The sequence below is a fragment of the Osmerus mordax genome, chromosome 6 (genome assembly GCF_038355195.1).
Source record: "Osmerus mordax isolate fOsmMor3 chromosome 6, fOsmMor3.pri, whole genome shotgun sequence".
NCBI lineage: Eukaryota > Metazoa > Chordata > Actinopteri > Osmeriformes > Osmeridae > Osmerus > Osmerus mordax.
The window spans coordinates 6,282,782-6,300,213 of NC_090055.1; the positions used below are offsets into that span (position 1 = coordinate 6,282,782).

A 17,432-nucleotide genomic window follows, 5' to 3' on the forward strand; every position below is an offset into this window, starting at 1 on the left:
CTGTACAACAATAAATGACATTTTATAACTATTGACTAGATTAAAAGAATTCATGGAAATGTAACAAATTTAGTTGTCAGTGCATTATTGATGCTTTTATTTTGAAAGACCGCGTAAAATCGTGATGTTGATCCGAGATCGTGACCAGGAAGTACTCTACCATGATAGTAACGCGCAGGATGGATTTTTTATGATTAGAAAACAGTTTGACAAGTATGGAAAAAGTCAGGAAAATATTAGTTTATTTGTCAAAGGATAGAGGCGTCCCGCAATGCGTCCGTTTTGTGCAGGTCAGTTGTGTTTTGCAAGTACATTTTTTTCATGGTCGAGCTAGTTGGTCAGGCTGCAGTGCTGCCTTGGTTGCCAGTGTAATTTATACAAGATAAGGATAATTATAGCGCGTAAATGTTGATTCGAACTCAAATCCTTTAATGACAGTCCATAAAATCGAATCGATTACAACAATGGAGAACATTTACTGTTGAGAATTTGTTTTCAGGTTATTTTCAAATGTGTTGCTGGTGTGATTTGTTTTGTGATAGAGCATAACTGGACACTTTGCCAGTACGCTGGAAGACGAAGCAGAGGTTAAATGTTCCCTGGAGAACAACCGCTTTATCCTGTGTTCAGGGGAGACAGGAGGAATTCCTCTCAAGGTAATGTCACTATGATTTTAATCAAGATCCAGTTTCATAATTTTCATCTCTTTTCAGACCTCAACGTTGAATTTTAGGTTTCATATTGCTCCATGTCCGAAGGCAACATGATTATGCAATCAATGGCTCAAGCCCAAATGTGTCTAATGCTTGACTTCTGATCTTTTGTGTTTTCAATGCTGTTCCTTGACGTGCTAGACAATGTGCTACATCAAATATGTATATGGATCAGACATTTCTGACAGGTAAACAAAAGGGGGGTGTCCATTTGTTTGTACATTTTATTTCTCAGAGAGCATCGTTTTGTCCATTCAAGCACCTATCCATCACAGAAGGAGCTGCAATCCCATTGGATGTCCTGGACCGTGGGGTGGATGTGGGTGTTGCAATTCTCCTTCAGTCAGCCAACCAGAAGGTGCTGTTAACACGACGGGCATCCGGGCTCCGAATATTTCCCAATGTGTGGGTTCCTCCAGGCACGTCTGCACAGATATTCTCAATTAGGCCAAGGTCAACCAAGGCCCATTATCAAACAGCCAACAACTCCATATTGCTTTCACAGTTAATCATCACCCCACAAATAGAGGCTACTATGTTGTCTCTCAAAGTGGAATTCAGCAAAAGAGCTAATTGGAGAAACTATTTGACCACACAGTACATAGCTGATGTTATTTTAAACCTTCACCTGATTACTTTTCATTGAATAGCCATGCGTTGTGTGTTTTTGGCAGGTGGCCATGTGGAACTTGATGAGAGGGTACAGTTTGTGTTTTTCAGTCTTGAAAGTATAATTTAATGTTCATACGCACACATCTCTTAAGTAAATACTTTTACCCATGTATTGGCACTTATGTGTACTCCATTTCTTGTTTGTCAGTTATTGGATGCAGGCCTGAGGGAGTTGAGAGAGGAGACAGGACTGAAACTGGAGCCAGGAGATGTTTCTCCCCAGATTCTCGGACTCTGGGAGGTGGGGCTCTGGGAAGTGGGGCTCTGGGAGGGTAGATGAGGCTCCGGGAGGGGAGCTGGGGGGATAACACCCATCTGATCATTAGTAACCCAGTTTGATTCTTCCACAGTCGGTGTACCCCCCAATGCTGTCCAGGGGGTTGCCCCAGAGACACCACGTGGTCACCTACATGCTGCTGCACTCTTCCCTGACCCACCAGCAGCTCCAGGTGTGTAGCCCTTGTGCATTTGTGTGGAAGCCTTTGTTTTGTTGATAATGCATCTCTGCTATGCCTATCCATCTGCATTTAAGTTTTTAGTTTGTATTTTGTTTTATGTGTGCTTGTGTTATCACCAGCATACTGTACTACTCCTTGTATGCTTCTGTCTCTCAGTCCGGTCTATGCCCTGATCCAGCTGAGGTCAGTGGCTGTCTGTGGGTAGACCCCTCTTTAGTCAAGGCCATTGTGTCTGCTGTGGATGGAGAGCAGGATTCTGAGTTACCTCCGGAGGGTCTTTCTCCAACTATAAGGTAAAAGCACAGTTCTAAACTAAAGCATTTTAATAATTAATAATATAATAAATTAATATCACTTACTAAATCAACCATGTGTTGTCTTGTGCAGTGTATCTGAAGTGTCTCCAGAGGGAAGACTCACTGAGTCAGTGCTGCCATTATCTACCCTGTGCAGTCGGGCTCCTGCGTTAGGCCCAGATGTAGAGAGGGTCAGTACTGGAACCAAATATGCCCTTGAACTATGGCTCAAAACTCTGGAGACCCAAGGGAGCAGTTAATAATTGTGTTCTCTAGAACATTTCCAAATCGCCTGAACTGTGCTACTTTCTGGAGGATTCCATAACCTCATGGGTTTGCCTTAACAACGGCAGTTGCTTTATAGAAGCATAAATATTTGCTTTGTTTGTCATTCATTAATGGTTAAAGACATGGATAATTTTGTATGTTATAAAATGTTATAATTTGAAGGAATTTTGATGGCTCAGTTACCATTAAAAAAATCTAAGATACAGTATAGTACTGTGCTCAAACCTGAGTTTATTGAACATTATTTCCTCATATTTTTATCCATTTGCCACTTCAAGCCACAGGGTGGCAATAAAGTAAAACATGAAATAATAAATAAATAGCAAAATGTGTATTTGAATGATGTATTTTTGTCCAAAACCACTTTGAATGTCATTAGAACAATGCACATTACAATTCCAGAATAGTATTATTATTATTGGGGTCTCTGTACACAATACAGTAGAAATTGGCCTTCACTATAATATTTTTATGCTATGATTTTCAAAAAATGTAAAATGTATTACAGCTGCAGAGTGGTTGGATTTTTTACTACTTTCAATTACCTTTCAATCACATCAAGTGTTTCTTTGACATATCAGAGGAGACCTTATTCCTGTCACACCCACATTCTACATACTACCACGTAAGTGAATTATCAGTGCCTCACCCAGGATAAGACTTCAAAAGGTCATACAAATTATCAGTGATAGATTACTTGAATTCCAGGTTATCCCCCCCCCCCCCCTTTGTGTTGGACTCAATTAGCAATGGCTGTACACTTAGAGACACAATGCTGTTTTGTGAAAACATGTCTGTGTTTACTTTGGATACAGGCATCTTACAGTTTATGGTCAACCCTTCCAAAGCATCACCTGTGTATGTGTGTCACACATCTACCTGTGTGAGTTGATGTGTCCGCTATTTACAAAGCATTTAACTGCAACCCTTCAAGAACTGTACGTTGTGTAACTTGTCTAAGCCTATTTCAATATTGTAGACAATACCGTCTTTAACGGCCTTCAACAAACTTACTTCAGATAGGTGTATTGTAGCATAGTCCATAGTTTGCAGTAACAAATATTCTGCTGCTATAGGGTTTATATAAAAGTTTTATTTTATTTTTTTATCTGTATCTTTCAATTTCATCTATTGCTTTGGTGATTGAACAATAGGTCTAACGGGAACCCATGGTTATCTCTGTTGATGTGAAGTTTGTTCCTTTAGGTCATGCTGTTATCCAAAAGTACCCACTACAAGTAGCTGGAATAATGTTTGGTTACACCGTTAGCAAAGGGTATTAGGATTTCTTTGTGCCTTTGTTGCTTTTGTTTCCCTTGATTTAAAAGTCTTCCAAACAATAAATCATATTGTTTGATTGTCAGACAATAGGAATACGTCATGAAACATTGATATGAAGGGTGTTGTCCAGTGAGTAATGGCTGGCTCATTTGAATGGTTGTTAAGTTTGTAGCTTTTTATTCATACAGTATATCATTTCCTGTGAACCTGAAACAGGTGATCTGTATAAGGCAATTAAGGATAATTAAAGATATTTTAACAAAGATTAAATACCATTTAACACATTTAGTCCCCTTGGGATAGTGGTGAGAATATTCCTTGGGATAAAAGGCTTGAAGGGAGCTTCATTCAACTCTTCAATGACCATAAATACAGGAACACCAAAATATATACACTATGATCTCAAGAACTACAAAGAGATTGATGCATTGGTTTAAATTATTTTGGCAAATCTTTATGAAAAGAATAATCTATTAAATGTAAAATATACTGTTGGTTTAAATATACAGTAAAGAACTGTGTGTGTTAGTGTTGAAATTATGTTAATCTGCCAAAAAAGAATGATGACAATGATGTTTATATATCTCAAAATATGATGGGATTTCATAATGTAATTACAGTCTTTGAGAAGGTCTATCCTATATTCCACCCATAACGATGTGGAATATACTGCAGAATATGATTCATCAGATAATATCAGTGGCCTGTGTTCCACGTGTGCACACTTTTTATATCTCCTAAATTAATCTCCAGCACACGTGGACCATTACTGCTCTCAAACATTTGAAGGCCTTCAATTTATTAAAGAGCTATTGATAGGGTTTGTTACCGGTATTAGCCACTTGTTACAAAAATTTACACATTTACAAAATCCTTATGAGAAAATCAATATAAGAAAAGAAAAGTAAATACAGTGAATACAAAGTGAATTGTAATCTGTTTGCAAAATTATTATATTCCCCTATTCAGAACCATTTAAACATTTCTCATATTAACTCAGAAGCACTTACTTAATTAAATGATAACAAAACATAATACCAAAATCAAATCTGATAGTAGCTTGCAATTACTGATACATAGGTTTTATTGTACTCTTAAATATTTTCAGTCTGTTGGTCTCTTAAATTTTTGGTCCTCGCGATACAGGAGCTTTTAGAGTAGACAAGAGAAGACAAAATACATATGAACAGAAATTATGACTAAAAATAAATCCTCAAATCACACACCAAGATATCTATCTCATTATAATATCAAACATGATTTTCTTCAATCACGAGACATTCTTAAAGGTACCATAAGCAAAAGAAAAATCTGTACAAAAAGAAACGTTTTGTCCCCTATAAACATGTTGTGGAAGCTAATGACGTCTGATAGTTGTTTAGCAACACAGACAACTCAGTGCCAGTGGAATGTTTATTTATTTTTTGAAGCAGCCTGCTATTTTCCAGCCAATGATGTTCCAGCAATCCTGTTCTAACCATTTGCCTTTGGTGAAGCAAGTCACGTCTTATTTTTGTGAAACAACTGTCAATCCACCTCGTGCTAAAGGAAGGTGCTGAAGTTCAGACAAGAATTGGGGGTGCTGTTTGAATTTATTTGATGAAGTTGTCTATTACAGCTTTTATGGTTAAGTGGAAGTAATATGTAGGTGATTACAGTGGTGTTCAATAGCTACTTCCATTACTGCTGCATTAGTTCTATGAAATGAATACCATTGTCATTACATTGCAGTAAGTAAATAAAGTATTGGGGAATTACCTATACAGTGTTTTTGAACAAAAGCCTGGCTACCCAGAAAACATGAATAAATGGTAATCAAATGGTCCTTAGACATCATACTTTATACCCAAGCTTGCCTCAGTTCAAACATGCTGGAGATAAATATTTGCCTACCATGTATTGCTTAGTGTAAAGAATATATACATTGATTCACTTACATACTAGTTATTTTAACAGAACATTGCATGGAGAAATCCGGGGTGTGCATTGATTGGATTGCATTACCTACCTGTGCATCCACTTTCCTCAGCTTACGGCTCACTTATTGACCACGTACATCCCTGTTCGATTCTTTGATGGGGGTGGGATTTCATCCTGGTTACAAACAAAAACAGTTCAGTCACGGATCTCAGTAAACAAGTCTCTTAGTAAATTCTGAGACTCCAATGGGTCAACTGTTATGCAGAAAGAGAGTATACAGAAGTACTCAATATACTGCATGTTGTGGGCATGGCACACAGAACATACTTAAAAAATATATTTAGCAGTTCACATCCCATTAACCTACCCTTACCCAAACATTACAGATCTTGGACTAAATGAAACATCATTATATCTAATATATTATTTATTACATTATGTCTTTTGATGTTGACACTCCCCACTGTGCACCCTATACTGCCACTGCTGTTTTACAGACCTGGAAGCCTTCTCAGTGCCTAATCAATGGTTCCATTGTTCCTAGCTAGTTGAGAAAGTTCTCTATGCAACATTGGCAAGTTCCACTGCATTTATATCAAACTTCTGATAAGTTATCTCTAGGTCATGCTCAATATATAGACATGAGAATGACATCCAAGGCCATTATTTTTAGTGGAGAGACCAGTTTCTGTAAAGCATGGCTCTACGCCCTACTTAGAGACTATGAAGTTGTAGAATCATGTCACCGAAGGCTTGATTGGCAGTGATAGTAGTGGATGTTTTAGAATGTTAGTCCCCCCGTCTTCAGAGATTAGGCTGATAAACTAAAGCTGGCTTGAGTCTAGGAGAGTGAGGCTAGAGGAGTGAGGCTAGGGGAGTTGGGATATGAGAGTGAGGCTATGGGAGTGAGACTAAGAAAGTGAGGCTAGGGGGATGGGCTTGGGTAGTGAGGCTAGGTGCCACTATGGGGAAGGCTCCAGTTTCCCATGCATCATGTTTCCCTGGTCAAAGCCGTCTAGGTACAAAGAGACATCTATGAACACAGTGGCAAGAGCAAGAACTCTCGGTAGCATTTGCCAAACTCGCTCTCTCTACTCTGTGTGTGTGTGCATGTGTGTGTCTTTGTGTGTGCGCGTGCGTCCACGAGTCTATGCATGGGTGCGTGCATGTGAGTGTGCTCTTTTGTTTGTCTTATATCTGATGCCACAAGACTCTGACTGAATAAAGGAAACACAAAGCCAGGAGTTTGTGTGTTGTGATTTGGTGAAATGAGGATCTGTGGTCTTCTCAAACCAGAGCTCCTGACTACCAGGATAGTCCAGCCTGAACCATGATACCAGTATAGTCTAGGCTGAACCATGAATACAAGGATAGTCTAGGCTGAACCACGAATACCCATATAGTCCAGCCTTAACCATGAATACCAGTATAGTCTAGGCTGAACCATGAATACCAGTATAGTCTAGGCTGAACCATGAATACCACTATAGTCTAGGCTGAACCATGAATACCAGCATAGTCCGGCCGGAACCATGGATACCGGTGTAGTCCAGTCTATAGAGAAATTATGAGGGAGCAGATACCAATTAGGCTCTTATCGTGCATGTTTTATAGTGGACTTACAAAAGGTTTACCGTTGGGTACCTCAAAGCGGCTGTGTGTGGAGTACAGCGGGATGTCTATCGGGTCATAGGGGCTGAAGGCTTTGTCTCTCCTGCAACACACCCACACCAGCTGAGGGACAGAGACAGGCCAACGTGGTCAGATTAACAGTTAAGAAAGGACAATCCATTACAAATCTCAATGTATCTCAATGGTAAGTATTGAAGAAGGTATTCAGGAAGAAACTATATGTCTGTGTTTCTTTGGTTGTGTGTGGTAATGATGATGATGATGATGTTGTTGCCCAACAGTGTGTATAGTATATGTAGAGTTCTCCAGTATGGCTGTGTGACTTGCTGTGCTGTGTGTACTCACCAACCATATCAGTAGCAGGAGAAGCAGCAGTAAGATGAGAGCGGCCAGTACCAACAGTGCAATGGCCCATCCAGGGACACCCTGCTGGGCCCCCCCAGCCAGAACTGCTGCCCCAGTGCTCTCCGTCAACACATGACTGGTTGTACTTCCTGCACTGGCCTTTGTATGGGAAACTGAACTGTCAGATTTGCTTGAGGTGTGACTTAGTGTAGTAGCCCTGGTGTGAACTGTCGGAGGAATGAGTGTGCCGGTGGTTGGATGGTGAGGTATGCCCCCAGTCGTGGTTGTCCCACTAGTGGTTGCATTACTGGTGGTGCTATTTGTGCCATTGTGTTGGGTAGATGTAGTTCTAATAGGGAATGGAAGGCTGGTTGTAAATTTGTTTGAATGGCTGGTTGTACTGTTGATTGGAACACTGGTTGTACCATTGGTTGGATGAATAGTTGTATCATTGGTTGCATGGATAGTTGTACCATTGATTGGATGAATAGTTGTTTCATTGGTTGGATGGCTGGTTGTACCATTGGTTGGATGAATAGTTGTATCATTGGTTGGATGGATAGTTGTTTCATTGGTTGGATGGATAGTTGTTTCATTGGTTGGATGGATAGTTGTACCATTGGTTGGATGAATAGTTGTTTCATTGGTTGGATGGATAGTTGTTTCATTGGTTGTATGGATAGTTGTACCATTGGTTGGATGAATAGTTGTATAATTGGTTGGATGGATAGTTGTTTCATTGGTTGGATGTATATTTGTACCATTGGTTGGATGAATAGTTGTATAATTGGTTGTATGGACAGTTGTTTCATTGGTTGTATGGATAGTTGTACCATTGGTTGTATGGATAGTTGTACCATTGGTTGGATGGATAGTTGTTTCATTGGTTGGATGGATAGTTGTACTATTGGTGGGATGGATAGTTGTTTCATTGGTTGGATGGATAGTTGTTTCATTGGTTGGATGGCTAGTTGTACCATTGGTTGGATGGCTAGTTGTACCATTGGTTGGATGGCTAGTTGTACCATTGGTTGGATGGCTAGTTGTACCATTGGTTGGATGGCTAGTTGTACCATTGGTTGGATGGCTAGTCGTACCATTGGTTGGATGGTTAGTTGTACCATTGGTTGGATGGCTAGCTGTATAATTGGTTGGATGACTAGTTGTATCATTGGTTGGATGACTAGTTGTATCATTGGTTGGATGACTAGTTGTATCATTGGTTGGATGAGTAGTTGTTTTACCTGAACGGACAGCTTGTTTATTTATTGTAGGGCTACTTATAATAATAGATTGAGGGTTGACTGTAGTGGATCCTGGTTGGCTACTGCTGGGCAGAGGGCTGCTGGATGGGGCTGGGAACGATACAGCCGACATGGTTGTTTTCAGAGGATATGGGACTTCTGTTGGAATTTCATCTTTAGGATGACAAAATATGTACATTGTTAACATGTATAAACACTTTGTTCCTTTATATGTATTTTCCATTGGTTTACAAGCTGAAATTATAATCACAAGTTGTTTGACTTACCTTGGATGTATTTCATGTCCAGGTCAAGGATCTTACGTGTGTATTTATAAAAATTGGAGGTGAAGATGCTTCTGATCAGTATCTTGTTATCGCTCGGATTCCCAAATAGCAATGTTGTATTTGCAATCACGGATCCATTACTGCAAAAGTAACAGACAAACCATCAATTTATTAATGCAAACACTGTAAGGTGAAACTATCTTATAGATGTGTGGCACATTGATGTCATAATTTAATCTACAATTTTTCCATTGCTGTTGATAAAATGCCAAGTACGATCTCTGTGTTCAAGCTAACAAACATGCACCAATACCTTCTATCTCACCTGAATGTCATTTCTGCTACACGATCATAAGAAAGAAAAGGTTCATCAAAGACAGCAGTCAGCTGCAAGAAAAAAAAATCTCAACACAGAAGCAGATTTGATACAATCTACAATTATGTTTTAAATTGAGTAAATTAACAACAATATGTGGGATAATCCATTTCAAACCCTCTGTTGAGTAGGCCAATTCTCAATTTACTGCATCTGTGATTTTGCATGATAAATGATTTCATAATTGGAATACTGTGTGCAGCTGTGATTACAATCCCAGTACCTCCTGAGAAGATGCTACTTCAAGTACATTTATAATTATCAGAGTGTGGATCTACAGAACAAAATGCTGCCAGTACCCCAGACTAAGATTATTAAAATAGAATACTGGTTGATCTGCTAACCTACTTCAAAGTAACTTCTGAGTATCATATAAAGCAACACACTTACCATGTTCTCCACCTCTATTCTGAGACGTTTGTAATCCATTGAGTTTGGGTCCTGGAGTGACTCATTGTAAATCTGGTTGATTATTTTTAAGCAAAATTCGAAGGAAGACCCTTGATCTGAGACAAAGTTACTTCTGGCAGTTAAGTTCCGGAGCCGGGCAACAGGTACAACACCAGTTAAGAAAATTAGTGCTGAAAGGTAAGAGATCCGTCAGTGTGTGTGTTACAGTAATTTGCATAGATTTTTCAACAGAAAGACTGAAAAGAACTGCAGAAAGGTGCTGGGAGAGTTTGCAGCCATATTGAGGCTGAAGTTAATTCTTAGTGGTACCAGTGGGAAATTATACCTATTCATGTAAATTCAATACATGGCACTGATGGAGGGGGTCTTCCTGAAGTCTGAGCACTAAGCATGTCAACAACAGTGTTAATATAATCTGAGTCCATTCATTCAAATGATGACAAAGCCTATAATCTACCGATTTGCTTCTCAGGGTATATTTTTCCTATTGTGGATTGTATCATTTGCGCTCACCAGACACCCACCAGAGGAGGTCGCAAAGTGGTTTTGTCATAATCAAAATAGGCCTAAAATATAGCAAACTGTAGGCCCTATAAGATGGCAGACAGATAGACAGTTTTACCTGAGATAGCCATTAAACATATGATCCCATATTTGATTTCTTTTTGCATCTTGTTTCTCTTTTCTGAGGAAAAAAAGGTTAGTCCGATACCCATCGTATTAAATAAATGTCCTCCTTGCGACAAGGTTTAGTGAAAAGGTTCATTCCTGAGTCTGTGACTGTTCGAAAGATACGGTTCTTATATGGCCAAGATAACTGAACCAACTGGACAGGTGTTAAGTGATGGGCGGGCCAACATTTTCTCCGCGCATTTGAGAAATTACAAGATTGCGCCCCTCCGTGGATGCGGACTGCAATCTCGTTCAGAGGCTTCTTCGCCTGATTGTGAAATTGTAGTGTAGGCCTACTTCGCCTATATAGGCAATATGCCCTATTTCTGTTACCCCAAATTCAAAAAGTTATGGAAAATTGTCATTTCATAGTTGAAAATATTTAATTTCGATATAGGCCTATGCCTGTCACCGTGACAGTGTCGTGGCTTTTCTAAAATGTAGGCTAGTGCATCGGTTATAACTTCAAAGAATAATCATTTGTTTCCCTGCTTTGGTACGAAAACAACGCGATTTAGACGGTTATTAGAGACAGATATATAAGAGATGCTGCATGCATAAGAGAAGGCGATGTAATCTGCACACACTGTATCTTCGGGTCATTCTGACCCATCAGTCATTTTGACCCACCGTCGTGCTGCGACAACTTTACCGCATACAAAAACAGGGGGCTGTCTCAGACCCCCCACATTGCGAAGGTTAAAAGAAAATTATTTGTATTTGTTTTTGTATTGGGTAAATTGGGTAAACACAACGATGGTTCGTTATGAATCTTTGGGTCATGTGACCCGAAGGCAGCACAAGGGTTAAAACTAAAACCGTGACTGTCATACTTTCTTTGAGAACTGACAGGGCATTCCATTCTCCAGGTGTCCTCTCGACCCATAAAACCAGGCACCTGGCGACATTGACTACCTTTATGAAACGTTTTGGCTTCTAAAGTTTCCCCCTTTATGTTCAATCTTCTCGTCTCCTCCATCATAGGAAATTTGTTGAATGTTAATTATAGGGGAATTGTAATAATAGTCATTGTAGTAATTTGTATTACGTGTTTACTAGGCACCAATACATTAATTTTGAAAAAAACTGAATTAAAATTAATTATAAATACATTTGAATAAAAGTAGGCTATTTCAATATAAAAATATTTTGATTTCATTTTACGCAAATTAATGATTACTTCCGAGTAACCGTTGATAATTATTTCAAGATGGCTGCTCCCTGTGAGCTTTACTGTTGGGACGGAGATTGGGGTTTACCTTCAGTCAATACGGAGTGTTTGATTGTATTGGTAAGACATTTGACGTGACAATTAAACTACTGTACAGTACCAGTAATACAGCCCAGACTGATAGCAACATTCACGTGCTGCCTTGCAGCAGTAGAAAGCGTGCTAGCTAGCCTAGCACTACTGGCTAGCATCTAGCTAATGAGCTTGTCGACATCGTTCAACTCCAATCATCTGTTGAGTGTCGCAGCCTACAGCAAGTTGCTCATGGCTTTAGGTTTTATCTGGAGCTGTGTCGTTTAGCAATGTCCATGTAGAGTATTGCACTCAAACTGCATCATCAGATAATAAAAATTTGCACATAGTAGACTACTCGCCGGCTACATCAGGACAATAGTAGCTAACATACACAAGTAGCCGTCATCATGTCAAAACATAATCGTGCATCAATATTGTGATGCCCTATAATGTATTCTTAATAATTGCTTCTTGGTGCTATGTAAATTAATCATATTATACATGCGTTATTAACATATTAATATGAATCATTTAAGTAAATGTAACCTATGGCATGATGTACACAGGATGCAAAGTACAGGTGCACTTTAATGTCGACTAAATAAGTTAAACGATGGGATGCAATATAGGGAGCAGTCAAGAAGACTAGAGGACTATTTACTTTGACAGAACATTCATCTGTTTCAACCCCACCCCCCGAAAAAAGGAACCGAAGGAAAATATTTTTTCTCATTTTGGTTTTCTAGGAATGCATCAGTGTCTAATGTAAAGTTGCACACCACAGTCTCTCTTCTGTCTGCCCCAGTAAATGATTGATGTATTATCAAGCCTTTCTTGATGGATTGTATTACCTCAAACACTACAGAGAACCAGCAATGTAAGATAACCTTTCTTCTTTCGGCTCATTGAAAGCTATTAAATAATTTCCAAATATCCAAATTCCACTTTTATTTTTTGATTATATCAATGTTTAAAATGCATCACAGCTCTAGATCATAGCTACAGCAAAAATAATTTTACTTAAATGCCCAAGGGTGTCTTAGACAGCTGCAAAGGAAATTCTGACTGCTTGCGGACACCAAATGACCCCTATTTTCCATGATGTCTAGTCCTATTTTGTTCTGTCTTTCTGCAAGCACAGTCGGATTTGTGTTAGCTGCCAAACGTAATTTATTGGATGCACTTTCATGTCTGTAATATCAGTCCTTAATGTGTCAAATTATGTATTGTTTAGTGTCTTTCTTGTCTTTACAATTCATTTGGCGCGAGATTAAAACTGTAAAGCTTTTTGAGAAATGGGTTCATAACCGCCTTTAAATTTATGTCATAAGAAAAATTTGCCTTCACTGTTGGCTAGTTGTATGTTTTCACACTGGAGGCTTTTGCCTGGAGTTAACCTTTACTTGACAGCTGTATTGATAGACTACTGTGTTCTGTAGCCTGCCTTCTAGCAACAAAGCTGTTTGACTACCACAGAGAAGCTGGAGTATAGTTGTGCTCAGAGTTAGTTGTCTACACTTACAGTACGATCTTGTCCTAGAGTCTTTTTGCTTACGCGTATGCTAGAGTTAGGCTAGTGCTTGTTATTCGGCCTTTGCAATATTGCCATGTGTACTCATTTTAGACAACTGGAATTGACTGTTCCTAATCTCTTTTTACCCTAGGCATATGCAAAGTTTGCCGGAGCACCACTCAAGCTTCACAAGAACAATTATCCCTGGAGAAGTCCCACTGGTGAGATTACTATTTCCTTTCCCCTCCTTATGTAGCCTCTCCCTTTGTGTTTCTCTGTGTGTGTTTTTGTGCATTTCTTGAACGAGTTAGTTGTCCTATCTGTCTTTTGAAAGGACATGCTCTCTTCTGCTCCCTCTCTGTTTATCCCTGCCATGCTCCTTCTGTCTGAGCAAAGCGGTCACACTACACTGGTCACAAATGAGCGGTGTAGCCTTTTGATGACATAATGGCTTTAACAGTGTTTTCCCCCATTGGTACAGGCAGCCTGCCTGCCTTGAAGACCAGCCACAATGGGAGTCTTTCAAGACCCAATGACATCATCATCCATCTCAGGAAGCAGGTGACTGTCCCATGCAGGCCTCAGCTTTATCCTGAAGATGCCACTCCTTGTATGCTGCCCAGTAACCTGTTGAAAGCAAGCCCCCTTAACTGACTTAACCCTTGTGCTGCCTTCGGGTCATATGACCCAAAGGTTCATAACGAACCATCGTTGTGTTTACCCAATTTTACCCAATACAATAACAAATAAAAATAATTTTCTTTTAACCTTTGCAATGTGGGGGGTCTGAGACAGCCCAACGGTTAAAAGAAAATGCTTCACTTTGTTTTTTTATGAGGTAAATTTGTCGCAATACGACGGTGGGTCACAATGACTGATGGGGTCAGAATGACCCGAAGATAACACAAGGGTTAAGTATACACAGTTTTGAAGGTGGCCCCAAAGTCAGTCAAACCATTGTTGACTTGTTAAAAGGGATCTTGGGATAAGGGAAAGAGCCTGTAAACAAACACACAACCATTGAAAGGAGTCTTAGTCCATTGACAGACTTAAGCCCCTTTATGCAGAGAGAAATGCAAAGGAAACAGATTTGACATGGAAGTTTACGACTGATGCAAAAAAAACAAACATTAAAAAGCATCAAACTATCAGTGTAATGGAGGGGGAGGCAGGCATGGCTGCTGCAGTGTGGTTGTCAGAAATTCACAATTGTTCACAAATCACAAATGTTGTGATTTTCTCAGAGGAGACAACAGCTGGACTTCTGGAAATCATTAATGTCAGGCCTAGGGTTAGGGCTTGTAGAATGCCCTAACCTTTGGCCGTGGCAAGACTGGTTAACAGTTGAATTCAGTTAGAGTTAGTACTAGAGGTTGTCTAGGTTGTAATAGAGGCAGGTGTGCAGTGTGACGATGGATGCTCTTCTTTCAGAAATACAATGCAGACTATGACTTGTCGGCCAGGGAGGGTGCAGACACCCTGGCCTTCATCTCTCTCCTGGAAGAGAAACTTATGCCTGCTCTGGTAAGAATCTGTATTTTTTTTTTTGTAAGTGAGGTACTTTAGGTCTTCTTTTTTTTCTTTTTCATGTTGTTGTCTATTCATATTCTCTCCAATTGTTGCTTGGTCTAGATCTACTGTCTGTGGATTGATCCCAAGAATTATGCGGAGGTTACTCGTCGCTGGCACGCTGATCATATGCCCTTCCCCCTGAACTTCTTCCTGCCTGGTCGAATGCAGCGGCAGCAGCTGGAGAGACTACGTCTCATCAGGGGAGAAAAAGAACTGGAGGCGAGTGAGGAGACAGAAAAGGAGGTGAGGTGCATGGAAATGTTTTGTGTTTGTCCTGTCGATTAAGAATTGGAACTGGGTGGGGCAAGTGATCCTGTGTGTGGGTACAAGTAACCCCTGAGTAGCAGCTTAGTTAACGATTTCGTGCCTTTTTAACAAAAGAAATAGTAAAATGTTGACACCTGTTTGGTCTCACTTTCCAGCTGTACCGTGATGCTCTGGACTGTTTAAATCTTCTCTCTCAGCGTCTTGGATCTAACAAGTTCTTCTTTGGAGACTCGTAGGTTCAAGCAGAACAATGTCCTATTTTTGTACCCTAAAGTGTGTATGAAATGTATGAAAAATAATACCAAAATGTATTCAATATTTTGTATACTATTGTCATCCCATCGCAGAATGAATAACTCCTTTATTTATTTTTTAATTGCAGCTTTCCCACTGCATGATTTGTCTTACTGGCTAATGCCATTGTGTTGTTCCTACTAGGCCTTCATCTCTGGATGCGTTTGTGTTTGGTCACCTGGCACCTCTCTTGAAGATGAAACTGCCCAGAGCACGGCTCCAGCAGCACCTCCAATCACTCGACAATCTGACCCACTTCTGCTCCAACATCCTGCTTCTTTACTTCCCAGGCGAAGGGCGGGGTGAGTACCCTCAGACACCGCCTGGGATTGGTGGACTGGATTCATCACATCCTCCTTTAATATGACTCTGTTTAAAAAAAAAGTTATGTATATAGCTTTCCTGTATAGTTTCTAGTGCTTAATGTTTCATACTTTTGTTGTTGTTTTTCTGTCCAGAGGGCTTCAGTCGCAAGGTGTCCTCCCAACCTGAAGGGGGCGAAGTTGACCACGTGCCCAACAAGAAGCGCAAGCAGTTGCTTTCTGTCCTAGTGGCTCTGGGTGCAATGCTGAGCTATGCACTCCTATCAGGGATTGTCTCCATCCAACATGTCCAGCAGGAGCCTCTGGATGGCTTCACGACCCTCCGCTCACTGTCCCCCCTTGAAGGAGATGAAGAGGAGGGCTGATGAGATGTAGAGAGAGAGAGGTCTACTTCCAGACTGGTCACCTGCCCCATGGCTCCCATTCATTCCTGGGCAAGGAATCTGTTTTGAAGTGGGCCTACTATGATGGCAGTACTCATCTTTCCAGAGAAAAAAGGTGTGGATAACTGGAGAATATAATGCAAAATATGATTAAATGTGCACCTGGGGTCCAGCATGCAATATACTTTCATACTGGCGTTTAAATGTAATTTCTTAACAATTTAAAACAGAATCATAATTTCTGAAACATACGGGGTATAACATTTGTTCTGGTGCTTGCTATACATTTTGCATCACTTCAAATGTACTTTTATCTTCTTTAAATAACTTTGTTTACATGCTGGGAAAAGTGCTTTATATTGATGTCTATATCAGAGAGAAGAGGTAGATATGTAAATGAGAACATCTGATTGTTGTTGCTTTTGTAAAGGATGCAGCTTAAGCACATGAGCCTTCATATAATGGGAACTTGCCAAAATTACCACTGTTGTGCATTGCTTTGTTTCCTTAAGTACAAGATAGAACCTAAGAAAAAATAGATATAAGGCGGGAGATGGGGGGTCTATCCACCATGGCATAGCTGATTTAGCCTTGAAATTAAAATTCTTTCCAGCAGAATATGATTCTCCTAAAAGCACTAGGCCTACGTGTCTCTTGAAAACTGGCCATATTCCCATCATTACAACACATCAGTCTTCGTTCCATAAACTTGGAAAAGGGGAAGAGCTTGTTATTACTTTAATGTTCCTACATCTTTGCCTTCTGTGAATGGTCCCGTGCTTCTAGGCAGACATAGGGTAGCAAATTACCGTGAAGCCTATCATTTACATAGCAAATAATATATGTCATGTTGTTCGTCTTTGCGTTCTGTAATGGAATGAAAAAAGCTGACATTTTGGCCACATCAGATGCTACCCTACGTCAAGCATAAATCTCCCAACAAAGTTTTGTTTGCTCCCTCGTGTAGAGCAGTTGTGGCTGCCAAAATGCTGAAGCATGTCATGGCGTGTCCAGTAACTTTTAAGAGATTAATGTTTTTCTTATGAAAAATTATTTAAATACCAAAACTTGCGTTTTACATTTAAGATGTTTTCTTTTTCTTTGAATAAATGAGTTACATCTAATCGTTGGGTTTCTTATTTAGCATTCGCTCGTGTGGATGTATGCATAATGGCATATCTTGATAGGGTTAGGGTTAGATATAGTCACATTGCCTGGCACCCAGCCTTCCCCCTCCTT

General features: G+C 39.9%; 2 protein-coding genes across 4 annotated transcripts; both read left to right on the forward strand.

The window, feature by feature from the left end:
* Positions 1 to 160: 160 nt before the first annotated feature.
* On the forward strand, positions 161 to 2,758 carry nudt17 (nudix (nucleoside diphosphate linked moiety X)-type motif 17). The gene is made up of 8 exons (XM_067238392.1): positions 161 to 290; positions 543 to 656; positions 949 to 1,132; positions 1,388 to 1,413; positions 1,534 to 1,626; positions 1,736 to 1,834; positions 2,000 to 2,136; positions 2,231 to 2,758. The coding sequence occupies exons 1-8, from the start codon at positions 216 to 218 to the stop codon at positions 2,397 to 2,399; spliced, it is 897 nt and encodes a 298-aa protein (XP_067094493.1). The 5' UTR covers positions 161 to 215; the 3' UTR covers positions 2,400 to 2,758.
* A 9,047-nt stretch (positions 2,759 to 11,805) lies between these two features.
* Positions 11,806 to 17,306, forward strand: mtx1a (metaxin 1a). 3 transcript variants are annotated; one of them, XM_067237968.1, is made up of 8 exons: positions 11,806 to 11,886; positions 13,506 to 13,575; positions 13,836 to 13,915; positions 14,786 to 14,878; positions 14,987 to 15,169; positions 15,349 to 15,425; positions 15,632 to 15,789; positions 15,946 to 17,306. In XM_067237968.1, the coding sequence occupies exons 1-8, from the start codon at positions 11,806 to 11,808 to the stop codon at positions 16,173 to 16,175; spliced, it is 972 nt and encodes a 323-aa protein (XP_067094069.1). In that variant the 3' UTR covers positions 16,176 to 17,306. The 3 variants fall into 3 exon arrangements, with proteins under 3 accessions (XP_067094069.1, XP_067094072.1, XP_067094071.1); XM_067237970.1 differs by lacking the exon at positions 13,836 to 13,915 and adding an exon at positions 12,647 to 12,718 and having other exon boundaries at positions 11,846 to 11,886; XM_067237971.1 differs by lacking the exon at positions 13,836 to 13,915 and having other exon boundaries at positions 11,812 to 11,886.
* The last annotated feature ends 126 nt before the right edge of the window (positions 17,307 to 17,432 follow it).

Bases quoted from the DNA above. Each gene is read 5' to 3' on its own strand.
- mtx1a (XM_067237968.1), top strand. From the start codon at position 11,806: ATGGCTGCTCCCTGTGAGCTTTACTGTTGGGACGGAGATTGGGGTTTA. The intron at 13,576-13,835 runs GTGAGATTACTA...CCATTGGTACAG, and splicing joins TCCCTGGAGAAGTCCCACTG to GCAGCCTGCCTGCCTTGAAG. The intron at 15,426-15,631 runs GTAGGTTCAAGC...TGTTCCTACTAG, and splicing joins AAGTTCTTCTTTGGAGACTC to GCCTTCATCTCTGGATGCGT.
- nudt17 (XM_067238392.1), top strand. From the start codon at position 216: ATGGAAAAAGTCAGGAAAATATTAGTTTATTTGTCAAAGGATAGAGGC. The intron at 1,627-1,735 runs GTGGGGCTCTGG...ATTCTTCCACAG, and splicing joins AGATTCTCGGACTCTGGGAG to TCGGTGTACCCCCCAATGCT. The intron at 1,835-1,999 runs GTGTGTAGCCCT...TCTGTCTCTCAG, and splicing joins TGACCCACCAGCAGCTCCAG to TCCGGTCTATGCCCTGATCC.